This window comes from Sinohyriopsis cumingii, chromosome 13, assembly GCF_028554795.1.
Source record: "Sinohyriopsis cumingii isolate HCF-2022 chromosome 13, ASM2855479v2, whole genome shotgun sequence".
Classification (NCBI taxonomy): Eukaryota; Metazoa; Mollusca; class Bivalvia; order Unionida; family Unionidae; genus Sinohyriopsis; species Sinohyriopsis cumingii.
Genome location: NC_142973.1, coordinates 2,784,583 through 2,804,282, shown reverse-complemented (window position 1 = coordinate 2,804,282; position 19,700 = coordinate 2,784,583). Strand labels below are relative to the sequence as shown.

The 19,700-nt window shown below is 37.4% G+C and overlaps 1 protein-coding gene across 5 annotated transcripts in view; it reads right to left on the bottom strand.

Annotated features, from left to right (window-relative positions):
- LOC149784853 (uncharacterized) overlaps nt 1-19,700 on the bottom strand; it is a 404,070-nt gene that overhangs the window by 368,667 nt on the left and 15,703 nt on the right. For all 5 annotated transcript variants that reach the window (XM_089978427.1, XM_089978423.1, XM_089978426.1 and 2 more), the window contains exon 3: nt 5,132-5,288. In XM_089978427.1, coding sequence (XP_089834553.1) covers nt 5,132-5,288 — 157 coding nt within the window. The remainder of the gene's footprint in view (nt 1-5,131; nt 5,289-19,700) is intronic.

Below are 19,700 nucleotides of genomic sequence, written 5' to 3'. Positions count from 1 at the left end.
TGAGGGCACAGTGCATTTACAATGATCACATATCTGTTACAGTTGATAAACATATCTGAAGTCTGAATACACGAGGGCACAGTGCATTTATAATGATTACACTTAAACTGAACTAAATGATAGAACTAAAAGATGTACTTCAATAAATAAAACTGTTTTCATTGGTATTTATTTATTAAAGTCCTGCCTCCAGTAGGCATTAGTGACAATTTCATTGATTGAAATTTCGTTTAATATTGTTATTTATGGTGTACTTAGAATGTTGTTTGGAAAGAAAATTTTAAAAAATATATAACTGTTTATTTAAAACTGAGAATTTCATAACAATGATTCAAATTTCAAGGTCCTATCTACAATTTTTAATGACAAAATGAGTAATATATCAAGATTTCAGTTACCAATTTTGATCATGATTTTCTTTAATTTCAACATATAGGGGTAAATTCTTTGGTATTTTCTAGTTTAAAAAGTGTTATCTATGCCTGACCTTACATTATAAACAGATTTTTGAGTTATCAAGGCACAAGTTATTGAGGGACGAGTTATTGAGGGAGTGGTGTATTCATGATAAGGAAATTGTTTATAATGTTGTCTGATTTCTTATTATGATAAGCTTAAACCTCGTGAAATTTAAACCAAACCACATAAAATTTAAACCAAACCTCATGAAATTTAAACCAAACAAAAAAATTCCTGAAGCACACTGTCATAACTACCAGAATGTCATCCCTAATGACACCTGCATCACCTTCAAACACTCACTCTCAACAATTGATTTCACTGAGAGAAACCTGGTGTATTATGTATTCAATGTTTGTGTGTCGGTGATTATTATGAGTGTGTGCACATGTGTGTGTGTATGTTGATGATATTTGACATTGCAAGGTCTATCAACTTTTTCTGCCTGAAAGTGTTATTAAATGCTTTGAAAAAGAGACAAATTTTCTTTCATTCAAATTTGAATTTCCAGTAATTTTCTAATGATTTATATAAGCAGATGTTAACACTGCATCACTAGGCATATGAACTTCTACAGGGAAGTCACCAGCTAGGGCGGAAGGTCTCTACAGGGCAACGGCCAAGTGTTCGGGACCAGGGCGCACCATATGTATTAGTGGATTGCGGTTGTGTCCGACCAGCTATGGTTTGAAATAGCAGGGAAGGCAGATCTCTTCAGTCATGGTTGGCCATCTGCCTAGGAGAGGGAATCTCCAATATAAAACCTACGGCCTGCAGACCTCACTGTCACCATCCTGGATTGCTGGGCCATTGCAGATGAACCCTAGGTTTAAAGGGTGGGGCCAGTTTGCACAGAATTAACTCCACCTAAAAGCTCCACTGTGCAGGCATGAAGGCACTGTCTACTGTTTATGTTCAACTCTATCAAGCCCTGCAGCGATGGGAAGGAAAAGGGCGAAAACAACAGGTGAAAGATGTCACTGGAAGCAGCAGTCCAATCCCTGCATGCAGGCAACTCAGGCCTTTGGCCGTCTGGTGTTTATACGGAGACGACACCATCACCAAGCAGCAGCCTGAGTGACCAAGCAGCCTTTTCTAGGGACAGAACTGCTTGCTCCGCATGGAGAGGGGCCTAGAAAAGCTGGCCTAACCAAAGCTCGTCTCCTTACCCCCCCAGTTGGCCTGCCACAGCCAACAGGCATCTTCCAATGCGGTTGAAACTTAACAGAAAAAAAACAAGGCATGCCCCACCTGATTCACATCGTGGCAATAGACTAAAACTGGCTTGTTGGAACATCAGAACAATGCTAGACTGAACCGACAGCAACAAACCAGAACGACACTCTGCCTTAATCACACACGAACTCTCTCGCCTTGCTGTTGACATTGCTGCACTTAGCAAAGTCCACCTTTCAGAGGAGGGAAGTTTGAGAGAACTCTGTGCTGGATACACCCTGTACTGGTCAGGAAAACCAAAAAATCAAAAATGACTTTCAGGAGTCGGTTTCAAGGTTAAGGACTCAATCACCACCAAATTAACAAACCTTCCCACTGGTCACAATGACCACATCATGTCCACGCATCTCCCATTAGGGACCCACCAACACGCCACACTCTTCAGTGTATATGCTCCAACACTCCAGGCAGATCATTCTGATAAGGATAAATTCTACACTGACCTACACAGACTTATCAAGAGCATCCCAGAGAGCAACAAAATAATCATCCTCTGAGATTTCAATGCCAGAGTGGGCCAAGACTCAGAAGCTTGGAAAGCCATCCTTGGGAAACATGGCATGGGTGGCTGCAATGACAATGGGCACCTGCTTCTTGAAATGTGTACAGAATTACAACTCACCATCACAAACACCATATTTCAGCAGAAAGACAGCCTGAAAACTACCTGGATGCATCCTAGATCAAAACACTGGCACCTAATCGATTACATCATAGTATGCCTGAGGGACTTAACAGATGTCCTTCATACCAGAGTGATGCCCAGTACAGAGTGCCACAAAGACCATTGCCTTGTCCGATGCAAGCTTGACTTCCACTTCAACCCCAGGCCCAAACAACAAGGAGGTACCCTAAAAAGGAAGCTCCATATCAAAAACCTGTTGTCTGAAGATGACGGGGAAAATTTTCAAGAGAGCCTGCAGTCTAGATTTGAAGAACTTAATTTTCCGCCAGATCTACCTCCAGAAGAGATGTGGAATCACATCAAGGCTGCCATTCTGCAAACCTCAGAAGAAATCCTTGGAATCACCACTAAGAAAAACAAAGACTGGTTTGATGAAAACAAACAAGAAATCCAAGAACTGCTTGCAAAAAAGAGATCAGCGTACCAAGCCCATCTCTCACAGCCATCCTGTTCACAGAAGAAAGCAGCCTTCCGCCTTATCTGCAGCTCCCTCCAGTGCAGTCTTCGATACATACAAAATGAATGGTGGACAAAGCTTGCAGAAAGAACCCAGCTGTACGCTGACACTGGTGACTACAAGGGGTTCTATGAAGCACTGAAATCAGTTTATGGTCCTTCCTTCCAAATACAGAGTCACCTATAGAGTGCACATGGCCAAGAACTACTCACTGACAGGGAATCTATCCTGAACCGCTGGTCAGAGCACTTCCACACCCTCTTCAGCACTAACCGTACAGTCCAGGAGGCAGCTACTGATCGCATCCCACAACAGCCTCCTAAGATGGAAGTTGATGTGGCACTCACACTGCAAGAGACTGTAAAAGCCATAGAACAACTGAAGACAGGAAAGGCTGCAGGAAAAGATGGTATCCCACCAGAGATATGGAAGAGAGGAGGCCTAGCACTGCACACCAAACTCCACGAGTTCTTCATTTGCTGCTGGGAGCAAGGGAAACTTCCACAAGACCTCCAAGATGCAGTCATCATCACCTTGTACAAAAACAAGGGGGAAAAGTCTAACTGCTCAAACTACCCTGGGATAACTCTGCTCTCCACTGCAGGAAAATCCTTGCTAGAGTGTTGCTAAACAGACTGGTGCCAACCATTGCAGACGAACATGCTCCAGAGAGTCAATGTGGCTTCAGAGCCAATAGGAGCACAACTGACATGGTGTTCATCTTGAGAAAGATCCAGGAAAAATGCAGAGAACAAAACAAAGGACTGTTCATCACATTTGTGGAGCTGACGAAGGCATTTGATATGGTGAGCAGAACTGGACTGTGGAAAATCCTTTAAAAGCTCAGCTGTCCTTCGAAATTCTTTGCCATGGTCATCCAACTACATGAAGACCAGCTCAGTCAGGTCAGAAACAATAACGACCTGTCACAGACCTTCCCCATTGCAAATGGCATGAAACAGGGCTGCGTTTTAGCCCCCACAATGTTCGGAATCTTCTTCAGCATGATGCTCCAAAAAGCAACAGATGACCTTGATGACGAAGATCGCATCTATATCCGATTTCGTACTGATGGCAACCTCCTCAACTTAAGGCGACTTCATGCCCACACCAAGACCTTGGAAAAACTGATTAGAGAACTTCTCTTTGCAGATGACACTGCCCTTACAGCGCGTAACACCAGCTTGATCCCAAGGAAGAGTACCGACCACCAAGCATCTTCATTGACCAGACAGAGCTGAACATAGTCCACCAGTTCACCTACCTGGGCTCTGTGATATCCTCTGATGCCAAGATCGGCAAAGAAATAGACAACAGACTGGCCAAGGTAAACAGTGCCTTCGGCAGACTCTGTAAATGAGTCTGGCACAACGCCAGTCTCCAGAGAGATACAAAGATCAGTGTCAACAGAGCTGTCGTACTGACCATGCTCCTATATGGCAAAGAAAAAACCGGGAACCATCAGCAGTACCCACCACGACCCAGACATTCCCCTGCAGCCTCTGTGGACCCCTTCCTAATCTTCACAAGCGAAGTCAAGCCAACAAGATATAAGCAGATAACTTATTCTTAATTGTGCGTCATTTTTGGGGTCGCATGCACTGACTCCCTTGGGACCTACCAAACAATTTATTAGTCTAAAAAAAACAAAAAAAAAAACACTCTCAGGAAGGTTGGCACAAATGCGATGTGAGTATTATACTGAATATGGTGTGCAAATTTATGCAGGCAGTGTAACATGGTGCTCAGCTTACCAGTTTAGTTAGCTGCTTATGTGTAAATAAATGAGGAATCAAGACATCTCCATAACACAGATGTGATGAGAAATGGTTGAAGAATATGGCAAATGCTAGTCTCTATGGCAACATTATGTAAGAAATAGGTCCAGCATAAAGTGTAAATCAGCAACCTACTTTATCTCAATGATTACATAATTCCTTCAGTAATTACAAGTATTCAATTTTAAAAGAACATATAGTCAACTGACAGAATTCAATCTAAATATAACACCAATTTCTCACATCTGTAAATGCAATAATAGAACACTATACAAATTGTTTGTCCCACTATGAAAAAAAATACAAGCAATATTGCAAAGCAATCTGAGTGAATAATGCATGGTTGAATGCTGGTGAAATACAGAATAACCCCTAGGCAAATTTTCCTTACTGAGTGATGGTATAGTCTTCCTTTGGACCAAAACATGACTCTGGCAGAACCTGAACCCATGACTTCCCAATCCTGTGTCAGCCATACATAACCACTTTGATTGGAAGAGCGGGGAGGGTGCTTACCTGTACATTAACTTTATTGGCACCAGTTTTTGAAGCCAGAAGAAGTTGACAAATTTCTCCATTTCCACTCCAGGCTGCCAAATGAAGCGGTGTACAGCCCTGGTTATCTGCCAAGTCAGCTGCTGCCTCTTCTGACATTAGCAACTTAACAACATTTCTGAAATGTAGGACAAACACGTTTACCAGATTGTGACAGTGAACTTATTTATTTATTTTTGGGCTGCCAATTCTCACAGATTGCAAATTTACTATTTACTTTTGGACTACCTTTTATTTTTGTGCTATCAATTATCATGGACTTCATAGTTATTAAAAACCATGAATTTAAAGGCACAATGAATTATTATTTATATATGAAAGCAGGATCCAATTTTTTATCCTTTACCAATGAATCCACAAAACCTAGAAAAACATACAAAAATATATCAATTCAAAGTTTTCCTCACTATGGTACCAAAAAAATAGCTTAGGAAGTTATTTTCCTTTCACTTTTTGCCTTTATATAATCTAGGTTGCTATAGCAAATGTGTGTGCACATGGATGGATGGATAGATGGATGGATGGGACTTAATAGCACATCAGCACAATCCATACTATATACTGGCATGCAAGAGCTAGGCTGCAAAAATGGTAAAGGCAAAAACCTTGATAACATCTCTTTGAAAATAAACCCACTCCAATCAAAGTTAAAATATGCACCATGAAATAAAAGATAGCAGTTAAAGATGGTGCAAAACCTCTCCAAGAAAAAGGTATACAAAACAAAATAAAGGCAAATGGAGAAACATCCTCAAATTCCAGGTAAAACATTTTCTAAATAAATCACCCTCTTGTACAAATTCCACCTGACCTTCTAATCTGGAACATCATCACTGGACCCATCCCACAACAAACAATTGCTCCATTAGTCATTTCTGCAAGGGACATATTTGGCAGAGATTAATATTTATGCTGTCCTGGTTGAAACTTCGCTGTGTTCTTAATACGTAACTTTAACACATTAACCCCTGGAGGTTTTTGACAACCCCCAGCCAAATTCTTAAAACTCCCAGCCACAATCAAAGAAACCATTCCATTTCAGAGCTCCTCCTTTTCAGTAAGGCCCAAAAAGGATATGCCAAAAAAAGGCTCAGGAAGGAAGTTCATAGACCTATCCCCTATTTCTAAGAACAAGGTGGACAGCCCTGGGGACTGGCTCCCTCTCCCACAGAACGTACCTCTTCCATTGGTTCTCATGGCGCCAGGCCAAACCTCTTTTCAGAGGTGTGAGAAAGCTCATGTGGATTCAAACTGAACTCTATTCTAGACAATATCAAATCCAGTAAACAAAGTTACCTTATAATAGCATGTAATGGAACAAAAAGAAATTTAAAACTAACAAACAAATAATTAAATTACATATGCATAGCAGGTGTCAGTGATTTTTATTTAACCTTTTGGACCACTTCAGGCTGCTCCTATTGATTAGGACTCTACTTGGTCACCGTGCTCTTTCTTTTGCATTGCATGAATATTTTTTAAAACATTACCATTTTATTGTTTTAAAAATGGAGGCATAAAGGTGTTATGTTTATCTTCAAAACAGAAAAAGTGTTCAATTTTCTCATGCAAGGATAATTTTACACAGAACAAAGGTGTCATGTTTATCTTCAAAACAGAAAAAAGTGTTCAATTTTCTCATGCAAGGATAATTTTACACAGAACAAAGGTGTGATGTTTATCTTCAAAACAGAAAAAGTGTTCAATTTTCTCATGCAAGGATAATTTTACATAGAACAAATCCAAAGTATGGGGGCATAGATTAGAAACCAAATCCTTGACAGTGTACTTGTAACTCAACAGACTCAAATCCTTGACAGTGTACTAGTAACTCAACTGACTCAAATCCTTGACATTGTACTTTTAACTCAAGAGACTCAAATCCTTGACACTGTACTTGTAACTCAATAGACTCAAATCCTTGACATTGTACTTGTAACTCTACTGACTCAAATCCTTGACATTGTACTACTAACTCAACAGACTCAAATATTTGACACTGTACTACTAACTCAACAGACTCAAATCCTTGACATTGTACTAATAACTCATGACACTAAATCCTTGACATTGTACTAATAACTCAAGAGACTCAAATCCTTGACACTGTACTTGTAACTCAACAGACTCAAATCCCTGACATTATACTTGTAACTCAAGAGATCAGCAACCTCTAAAAATTCTGGATTTAACTGATGATTAAGTTCAATGATAACTAATGTTTTAGTTGGAACCTGATGACAATCAGGTGGCAGCCGACATTTTTGCATTTTCCCCAATGTTTGATCAATATCTACAAATTACCCAGTCTGGAACAAACCTATTTCTTCTCCCATATTTTTTCATGATTTCCATGTAGCACGGGAACCCTGTACCAAATGTTTTGCTTTTAACTGAAATGAATCACCTTCTGAAGATCGGTATTGCCTTTGGTGATTTTGATTATTACTTGCTCTGACATGGTTATAAAAATGGCACAGTGCCCAAAATAAGTATGATTATCTGTGACTGGGAAGACTAATTTACAAGTGAAATCATCTTGCACCAGTACTGCATGTATTGTGTAACTGTTCTCTGACTTATTGTTGATGTTGATGACTTATTCACCAATACAAGAAAAATAAGCCTTCATGTCAACTGAAATTTTGGATAACCCAGATGAAATCCATTTGCTTAATCATTATCAATGTTACTTACTATGGCAACTTTTTTTGTGTAAAAACACATGTTGAAGACAGCAAAAGGTACAATTCCTAAAAATACCTTTATCAATGATAGTGAAGACCATTTTGAAAACCTATAGACAAAATCTCTAACTATGAACAATCACGTAATCTTACAGATTTTTTTGTTAAGTTTTGATTGGCTTGTTTTGATTCTTTCATTAAAAAAGCAGACGTAAATAAAAACGGGTAAATGTGGGCTAATGTAATTATGTTAGGTTTAGTTTTGTGAGGTTTAACACCATTTTTCTGTAAACAGTCAGGATTCGCACATTTTCATAATTAATGCTTAAGAAAACTATCAACCTTTGACCGTTTATTCATGTTAATGTCAATGTGTTGATTAAAGGTAATAGGGTAAGAGACAAACAACTACCATTGCACATGTTACTTAACTGACTGCATGACATGCTAGGGTGATTTGTGTTGCTCCAAGTCCAAGGGTCTGTGCTGTGGGAGAGTCCATTACCCATTGGTACAGGTAAAGTACACAGTGGTAAAACCCAGTTAGGTAAATCTGAGATGCATGTAAATAAACAAAAGCTATTAAACTTTGCTGTCTCACATGAGACTTCTAAAGTCATCTTTATTAATGCAGATTGTGACTGGCCACAAAGTGTTTTTCTTTTTGTAAAGTTGGGTTTTACTGTTTGCATACAAACATGAAACATCAAAACATGATTCCTTTGTTAATTGGAATGTAGTGGTATGGAAAAGTCATTCCTCTTTGATGGCAAAATGTCTAACAATGTTTTTATCTACCATCACAATGTCAAAATCTAATTTACCACACATACTCACGTACAGGTTGAGTCCTACATCTTATTTAAAATTATGTGCCGGCAGATCCAGATCTGTGCAGTTTGCAGTTGGCTCTGACTTGTGAGTATATATGGTAATTAGTTTGGCCACTGTATGTTGGATACTCACAAATATTCTAATGACGAAAAATCATTTTCAATACTCAGAAATATTGGTGTGTGTGATTTGGATTTTCAACGTAGCTTTAACAATTTTTCAGTCATATTGCTACAATGTCTGCAGTGTGGCTGTTTATAGTGATGCCCAGCACTGGGGCATCGTGCTGCAGACATGTAGCATCATGTTCCACCCAGTCACATTATCCTGACACCAGGCCGACCAGTCCTAAAACTAACCTCTTAATGCTGAGCACCAAGCAAGGCAGCTGTTAAGACCATTTTTATAAGTCTTTGGTATGACTTGGCCGAGGATCGAACCCATGACCTACCACATCCAAGGCAGACATTCTAACCACTAGGCCACCAGAGCAGTCCCAGAAAAATTGGAAGTCTGAATATACAGTACCATCTAATCTAATGAGTGCAAAGATTAACACCAATGAAACTTATATCAATTTCCAATTATTTTAATCTGAAGTTAATGAAGAAGCTTAAATAAAATCTTAAGTCTTCTTAAGAGAATGTAGTTTATATTTGCATCATACATTTCAAAGGATTTTACATGTTTAATTTTCATCTTTTATACCTTTGACATGTTCATAAAATCTTCACCTCTGATATTATCTTGCATACTTCATAAAAAAAACATTTATTTGGAAAGGTTTATTTTCCTAAAGATTTGCACAGTTCTTCAACTTTAAACTAGTAACTGGTACCAAAAGCCTATATTGTGATGATGTGTCATTTATACAAACCAACCCTCCAATGACTTATGAGAACTGCAAAGTCTGTAAAGTTATTGGTGTACTCCTCTGTCCAACTGTGGCCATCAATGGACTAAATCAATGATGTAATGTGGTTGCTGACTGAGTTTAAATTTTAAATTAATGGGTTTTAAAGACTGAAACTATGTGTGCATATATGCATCACCTTAACAGTTGTTAGCCTATATACTCCTGTCCATTAATCACACACTGGTCAAGTTTTCTTTAGGTCATTTCAGATTTTAGGCATTAGTGTAGGGCATCCTTGTTCCATGAACACATTTCAAATTTTATCTTTATTTTAGTCCAAGTGGTTGTCATTGTATGTGTGCATGTCCATATATGTATGAAGTGATGATATGTGAAAAAGACAAGTCTACCATTTTGCCATGCTTGCAAGTATAAAAGTTCCTTCAAGAAAATAGGCATTTCATTTATTCAGATTTGAATTTCCAGTAATTTTCTAAAGGACTGTATGAGTTCAATGTCACTTAGTGACTTACCAGAGTAATATGCACTGACACCACTTTGAACCACAAAACCTACTTTTTGAGTGACAATTCCCCAACCACCAACACCACAGTCTGGAAGATTGGAAGGTATCATACACACACACCTCATTGACAAGATGCAAAGATAGTAGAGATTATACCACAATGAAATCTCTTTTAAAAAATTGGGTTATTTCCCTTTAAATCTTCATGAAACCATTCTAAATCTATTTAAGGGCCAAACAGAAAACAGAAAACATTGCAATACATGTACATAGTCAATCAAACTACCTGACAATGAAGGAAAGGTCATCCAAAGGTTACAGTTGTTTCACCTTAACTGTCATAGTTTGTAGGCTTGCACAAAAAATGTAACATCTTTAATTAATTAATTATTCCAAGCTAATTTGTTTTTTACACTGTTATTTGCAAAGCACACCCTGTCAGTTACAGGGATCTTCAAATGCCTCAAGGGTGACCATGAACTCTGGCTGTTCATTTTACGTTTCTATTTATGGACCACCATTAATATTATTTCTCTGTAATAAACAAAGCAATTTTGCAGTAAACTAATTATAAAAGGGTTCATTATGATGGTTCACATTCGTATCACAAATTACATTCAAATTAATATGGTGGAGGCAAAATAGCAAATTGCCATTGGCTTCAATCAGCCATTGCAACACACCAATAATCTTGTTATAAGACCCATTCCCATCAGTTTTGGATGTAGATAATTCAATAACAGTCTATGAAGAATAATTAACTGCATTGTCTTTATCCTGCTTAGGCTGGCTACTCCCATTGATTTTTAACCTTGGTAAGAACACATAGTCCAGGCTCTCTTGCCATTAACTCTTATTGATCCCCCTCCCCAATACTGGTCAAGAGAGGTGAATCAATTAAAGAATCTCACCCAATTAGATATTTTCTCTCCTGTCAACATCAGTGTCTGTGCACCAAGATTTTAAACTGTCAAGATTACAGTAGGATATTGCTATTTATTACCATATATACTCACATACAAATTCCAATTTCAAACACAGACCCTGATCTGCCATTGCAGAATGCACCAGTAAATAAGGGTGTATGTTTTTTATTCTACTGATTACTTACTGCACATACCCAGATCTGCTGGTGCATGATGTAATGGCATAATTGGATCTGTGCAGTTTGCAGTTGGTCTGAACTTTCAAGTGATTTTATATGGTATAGCAATGGCCTGTAGTAATGACTTGATGGGCAGACAGTGATGACAGTATAGACTCCTTTATTATTTTCCTGGTAGCTAAAACAAAATGCTGGTGTTGTGTGCTAAAAACATTTTGCTGTTATCAAATTCAAAAGCCAGGACATTCAATGTTATACAATCTAAGATATTACATGCAAGCTGAACATGTCAATCAAACTTGATAATGATCCAGCATAAAGTATTTGACTATAATGCATTTTTTTTATAATTACTCATTGGCATGTGACACAGCACTTGAGGGAATGGAGGGACATTTCATATTTCTGCTTACCATATATACTCGATTATAAGTCAGTCAAACTACAAAACAACAAAGATCCTCATCTGCCCTAGCATAATGCACCAGCAGATTAGAGTCAATGTTGTTTGTTTTTTTGATTACTCCTAACTGCACAGATCCAGATCTGCCAACATACTATGTGACGGCTGATCTGGGTCCGTGTAGTTCGCAGCTGGACTCCTAATTGAGTATATACAGTAGTTTAAGATGCTACTGAGAAAAAGAGGCCCTTTCAGGAATAATGGTTATTTCCCTTTACATTATTCATCATCATCATGCTTTGACTTGTATGTACAGTGTTTGGTTTGAAAAAGAAATAGTCAAAAAGATTACTGTGAACAGAACTTCCCACGTCCTTTTTTATAGTCCACTGTGTAGGAACCAGAAGATATGCTTGACTTGTATGAATACATTTGTCTTTTTGTCCCATTAAGTCTATATATGGTTAAAGGGTGGTGATCTCAATAGTTTGTCTGTCTGCGAGTTAAGAATATACCAAGCTATGTCCCCAAGTCAGCTGCATATTTTGAATTTGTCTTCTCATGCCCAATAACTGTAATATTTAGTCAAAACTTTGGGTCTCGGTGTTGCTGAGTTTAGACCGTAGGACCACAATTTGATGCCCCCAGGTAAAGACTCGGAGGCACATTCAAACACCCATCTGACTTAATGTTGTCGCTTGGTTTAATAATAATCACAATCCAACTGTCAGACATGTCAGTGTCATAATTGTGATATTTGTTTGAATTTATGTAACACATTCCCCACACCCCACAATCCAATTGTCAGACATGTCAGTGTCATAATTTTGATATTTGTTTGAATTTATGTAACACATTCCCCACACCCCACAATCCAACTGTCAGACATGTCAGTGTCATAATTTTGATATTTGTTTGAATTTATGTAACACATTCCCCACATCCCACAATGAAGCTCTGCTAAATCCCATCAAAATAAAGTTGCATATCAAATCTGGTATTTGGCTCAAAACAAATAATAAAGAAAGGTACTGTGCAAAAAGAAAATACGGTAAGATGAATAAAAGAAAGGCCAAATCTAATATTCAATATGTTCTACAAAATGTTATGTTAACTGGGTGCAATGACCACCTGATAAAATACAATCACGTTCATCTAAGGAAATACATATTTCTATCTTTCTCCACAGTACTCAATACAAACTATCCAACTGAATCCAAAAAACATTGGTGACTCAAGATTATGTGGTCTCTCAAAAGAGTTTATTACATGATGTCAATGCAATAAATGGGATTTAATTATGAGAGACAAAACCTGTCTGTGCCCCCCATATCATACAATAAAATAATGACATCATGACATGTGACAACAATATGATAATTTATGACACTTTTATCGATGATGTTAATAATGGCACTGATATCTGATATTTTTTAAATCTGTAAATATGTACAACATAAATATAAAAAAAGATCTTATAAAAAAAACTTCAATAAAGATAAAATCATTTTTTTAAACACCAAGAATGGTGACAATGATTATCATCTTAGGAAAATATCTCATGTCTATTTGCATCTTCATTGTTTTTTACCATTACTTCACAGAATGAGCAATGCCAAATCCCTAATCATCCTAAATACACAAATTAAAATCAGTATGATTCAGTACATTGTTAGACTTCTTTGGTTTTTCATTTTTAAATTATCTAAAGTCTTTCTTTTTGTATCATTTTTCAGATGAAATACCTAACCCAGTTGCAAGTGACATCTTTACAATTAAAGTATTTCACAAAAAAGTTATTTAAGAATAATTTCTGAAATCCCTATTTTAATTAAAATGCATGAAGTTGTACTTATCCAATCAGCTGTTAACACCGGAGTTTGATTTGATGTTTCATCCAAAACACTTTGTCACAATTCTTTTATTGTGGTTGGTGTGGGTTTAATGCCATTTTTCAGCACATCAAAGGCTATACATGGCAACCAGTACAAAATTTGGAGGAAAACCCCAGGAAAACCCCGGAAAGTATCACAACATACAGGAAACTAATGACAAGCTTTCTCACATACCACATTCACTGAGCCCAAGATTCAAACCCATGCAGACATTGATCAGTAATGGCAAGCACTTTAGACCACTCTGCCACAATGCATGCAATCTGATTTTAATCAGATCTCCACAGTCTGACATGTGGCAAGCACTTTAGACCACTCTGCCACAATGCATGCAAATGATTTTAATCAGATCTCCACAGTCTGACATGTGGCAAGCACTTTAGACCACTCTGCCACAATGCATGCAATCTGATTAAAATCAGATCTCCACTGTCTGACATGTGGCAAGCACTTTAGACCACTCTGCCACAGTGCATGCAATCTGATTTTAATCAGATCTCCACAGTCTGACATGTGGCAAGCACTTTAGACCACTCTGCCACAGTGCATGCAATCTGATTTTAATCAGATCTCCACAGTCTGACATGTGGCAAGCACTTTAGACCACTCTGCCACAATGAATGCAATCTGATTTTAATCAGATCTCCACAGTCTGACATGTGGCAAGCACTTTAGACCACTCTGCCACAATGCATGCAATCTGATTAAAATCAGATCTCCACAGTCCTACATGTGGCAAGCACTGTAGACCATTCTGCCAAAATGGTTGCAATCTAATTAAAATCAGACCTCACCAGTCCGACATGTGGCAAGTGCTTTAGACCACTTGGCCACAATGGTTGCAATCTAGTTAAAATCAGATAACCACAGTCCAACATGTAAAGCTGACAGGTCACGTTCTGTTGACCTTGAGGTTCACCAACCAAATTACAACTTTCAAATTTCACAATGTGAGGCACGTCTTTCGGAACATATAATAATAAACAATAACTCTCCCCCACTTGAATTTGCAATGCTTTATCTGACAGGATACCATAAATGAGCGACCTGAAATTCCAAAGGTCACCAAAACATTAACTTCTATTTAAGTCTGTCATATCTTCATCTTGGACTGTGGGGATCTGACTATAATCAGATTGCAATGGATGAATCATCAACCTTGTTCAGATTGCAAGGGATGAAAAATCAAACTCATCAGATGATGTTCAGATTGCTGTTGTTGTTGTTGTTGGGTTTAATGCCATTTTTCAGCACACAATAGGCTATGCATGGTGGCCAGTATTAATGGTGGAGGAAGAACCCGGGAAAACCCCGGGAAGAACCACCGACCCACGAGAAGCTACTGGCAAGCTTTCTCACATACCTACATTGGCCGAATCCTATGTTCAGACTGCAATGGATGAAACATCAATTTCATGTGATGATGTTCAGATTGCAATGGATGAAACATCAAACTCATGTGAAGACGTTCAGATTGCAACGGATGAAACATCAAATTCATCTGTAGATGTTCAGATTTCAATGGATGAAACATCAGAACTGTGTGACGATGTTCAGATTGCAATGGATGAAACTTCAGACTTATGTCATGATGTTCAGATTGCAATGGATGAAACATCAAACTTGTGATGTTCAAATTGCAATGGATGAAACATCATAACTGTGTGATGTTCAGATTGCAATGGACGAAATGTCAAACTTGTGTGATAATGTTCAGATTGCAATGGATGAAACATCAGAACTGCGTGATGATGTTCAGATTGCAATGGATGAAACATCAAACTTGTGTGATGATTTGATTGAAATGAATGAAACATCATACTTGTGTGATGTTCAGATTGCAATGGATGAAATACCAAACTTGTGTGATGATGCTCAGATTGCAATGGATGAAACATCAGAACTGTGTGATGATGTCCAGATTGCAATGGATAAAACATCAAACTCGAGCGATGATGTGCAGATTGCAATGGATGAAACATCAAATTTGTGTAATGTTCAGATTGCAATGGATGAAACATCATACTTGTGTGATGATGTTCAGATTGCAATGGATGAAACATCAAACATGTGTCATGTTCAGATTGCAATGGATGAAACATACAACTTGTGTGATGATGTTCAGATTGCAATGGATGAAACATACAACTTGTGTGATGATATTCAGATTGCAAGGGACGAAACATCAAACTCATGATGATGTTCAGATTGCAATGTATGAAACATCAAACTTGTGATGATGTTCAGATTGCAATGGATGAAATGTCAAACTTGTGTGATGATGTTCAGATTGCAATGGATGAAACATCAGAACTGTGTGATGATGTTCAGATTGCAATGGATAAAACATCAAACATGTGTCATGTTCAGATTGCAATGGATGAAACATACAACTTGTGTGATGATATTCAGATTGCAAGGGATGAAACATCAAAATCATGATGTTCAGATTGCAATGGATGAAATATCAAACTTGTGTGATGTTCATATTGCAATGGATAAAACAAAACTGGTGTGACGATGAGATTGCAATAGATGAAACATCAAACTTGTGATGATGTTCAGATTGCAATGGATGGAACATCAAATTCGTGTGATGATGTTCAGACTGCAATGGATCAAACATCAAACTCGAGTGATGATGTTCAGATTACAAAAGAGAACAGTCTAATAATAAAATATGTTTTAGTTCGGTTCATGTTCAGTTCTGCAAATGGAATACACTCCAGCCCAGTTGATCTATGTTGTGGTGTTCCACAGGGGTCTGTTCTTGGACCTGTTCTCTTCATTATGTACACTCAGTAGCTCTCAAGTGTCATAGATCATCATCCAGTGTCTCACCAATTGTACACTGATGACACCCAAATATACAAATCTAGCCACCCAACTTAAGTTGATGCTACCATCCAAGATGTAGAGAGGTGTATTTCTGATGTGAAATCATGGATGACTTATAACAAGCTGCAGATGAACGATGATAAAACTGAGGCCATTCTGATCACAACACAAAGACTTTCTCATTCACATCCTTTACCTCAAACAATAAATATCAGCAACGCCAACATTAAATTCACACAATCAGTACGAAACCTAGGTGTTACTCTGGACAGTACTCTCACACTGCACCAACATGTCATGAACATATGCAAGGCTGCATAACTTGAGCTGAGACACATCAGCTCAATTCGAAAATATCTTTCAGTTGATGCCACTAAAACACTTGTGTGTTCATTAGTACTTTCAGACTGAACTATTGTAACTCAATTCTGTCTAGTTCATCTCAATATCTACTCCAGAAACTTAAAAAAGTTCAAAACACAGCTGCTCAGATCATACTTAGAGTACCACGATCAGAGCACACCTCCCCGCTGCTCTGTACCCTACACTGGCTATCCATTCAATCCACAATCAAACACAAAATTTGTTCTCTGTGCTACATTTCACTGTCGGAGTCTAGTCCAACATACCTATCCGACCTCACCCATGTGTACACACCAGCAAGATACTTACGCTCCTCTTCTGACAATCGTATACTCATTATTCCCACTATGAAAACAAAGTCATATGGACAGCGTTCTTTTGCATACCAGGGCCCAGCAATGTGGAATGAATTGCCCACTGAACTTAGACACAAAGACACAGTGATCACATTCAAGAGGGCTCTCAAAACTCACTTATTTCGACTGCAAGAACAAACTTAAAGACTTAATAATGTTTCCTACCTGAAATATTCTCAGCATGTTTTTTAGTTTTTAATGTTTTTCTAATTTCATGTTGTTTGTTTTTGTAATAATATTATGTTTCTTATCTTATAGGTGTTGTCTAATGTTGTAAAGAGCTTAGAGCTTCTAAAGATTAGGCGCTATACAAAGTCCTCATTATTATTATGTCAAAATGCCCAAATATAAGCTTTCTCCTATTGTGACTCTATGATCTTAACAAAAGTAACAGAAAAAGTAAAAACCAACAGGTTTTTTAAAATTCAACAAAATAATTTTAACTCCTGAGAATAAAATGAAAATGTAAAAATAATTTATGGTATTGAGAATTAAATCCCAAATACTCCTAGAATTTCTAACACATGACCTAATGAACAAAATTCTGAATAAACTTTCCAACACTAAAGGTGCTGATGTACTTGTTGTGGCCGGTAGTCTCTAATCTACTAACGTACCAATGACCTCAACTGCAATGATGTGCCAACAGTCTTTTGTTGAATCACAATAATAAAAATCCAAGGTTTCCTTGTCTGAATTCACTATAATCCCCAGTTAATGTCTCTTTCCAAGAATATCATAGAGCATATTGTATTTCCAGTGAATAAATAATTTAAATAAATACATTCCAGCCCAAATCAAACAGTGAACACAACAAATGATTCTGTCTGAGGATCTTAAAGCATGAATGAATAATTTCAAGATAAATAAGATTATTATATATAAAAACTAAAACACAAAAGAAGAGCCAGGATGTAGGACAAAAGTTCATTTCCAGAACTATCTAAACTATAATCAGACAAGGTCTATTAATAAAATTATTTTTAAAAACATGGTAAACACCATGTCCTTTAACCAAGATAATTATGTTCACTTATACTGATAATGATCCTAATATTAAACCCATACTCACAGAAAAAATACTAGCTATATATTAGTCGTTCACAGAATATATTTTAAATAAATCAATCATTCTGGTCAGGAAGACAATGAACATGATTTTGGACACTGTCAGCAAAAAAATACAATTTTACATAATCACAGCATATAACAAATAAATTTAAAAAAACAATGCAAGTTAAACACACATAAGACTCCAAAAACTAAAAAAAGGCAAATAATAAAAAAAACACGTGGCTAAGAAATATGAAATTCAAGAGTACATTTCATGTCCACCTCTGAAAATTTCTCCTTAGGATGAATTGGGTGAACATTGGAGAGCAGTCAGCAACTTTAAATCCCAGCCACAGAAAAAGTAAATTATGATTTTTCTTGCAGGCTGAGTGTGGTTGTTTTGTCACTGCCACATTCAAATGCTGATTGGGAGAAGACATTCTCCATTCTTCTCAAAAACAAAACTACCAATATTCAAGGGGGAAATCTGAACCAGAAAACCACTGAGGGCCTGTTAAGTGTGAAACTTAATAATCACAATTAATGCCATCAGAGGTCATCCATAAATGATCATGTGAATGAAATTAAAAATGCCAGCGGATTTTTAAAAATTTAAATCTTGTCAGCGAACCATGAGATATAGGTTTTTTCCTTCTTCATTGAATTGTCCTACACTGGTTCATTCTAAGAAATAAATTTTCTTTCCTGTCTCAGTCTCAGAAACGACCTGCCAGTGATGATCACTCTGACCCTCAGACTCCAAAGAAACATAAAGTCAGTAACAAATGTGAGAAGGAGAATAAAATTCCTGAAGTTGTAAGAAATATCAAGCATCAATATGAAAATACTTTATAAGTGTTTCCTTTATTTATCACGAGACAAGAAATATCAAGCATCAGTAAGAAAATACTTTACAAGTGTTTCCTTTATTTATCATAAAATAAGAAATATTAGGCACCAGTTTGTTCCACAAATAACAAAAATCCTGCTGTGAGGTCATGACTTGAAAACAAACGACTGTTGAGATTTCAGTTTTGAGATGTTCATGACTGTTGAGATTTCAGTGTTGAGGGTCAAATGACTCTTGAGATTTCAGTGTTGAGATTTTCATGACTCTTGAGATTTCAGTTTTGAGATTTTCATGACTTGAGATTTCAGTGTTGAGGGTCAAATGGCTCTTCATTTTTTTAATCTATTGAGGACCCTATGTTATTTGTGTCAGCCATTCATGTCTCTGAAACAGGTAGTGGAATTAGGCATGCAAGTACATGCAGAATTTATTTCCTTGGTGCAGTCAAGAAGAGAGTTTCTTCATCTTTGCATTAGGTAGTAAAACTGGATCATGTGAGTGCTAAGTTTAACTCCACTTCACCCAGAGGTATGAGCCCCACAGTGTATTGTAGGGGTTGTGTAACTTTACAAATGCATCTGAAAAGTTGGGGGATAATGACCATACAAGCATAAGTTCCCAAGAATGCAAGGTCTTCAGTGCCCTCCCTCCAGCTCTGATATACTAACATTCTATCTAACTTGCAAAACCTTTCACACAACACTTTAGATATAATCTTCAAGTTGACACTAACCTATCATGCCATTGCAAACATTACACATACA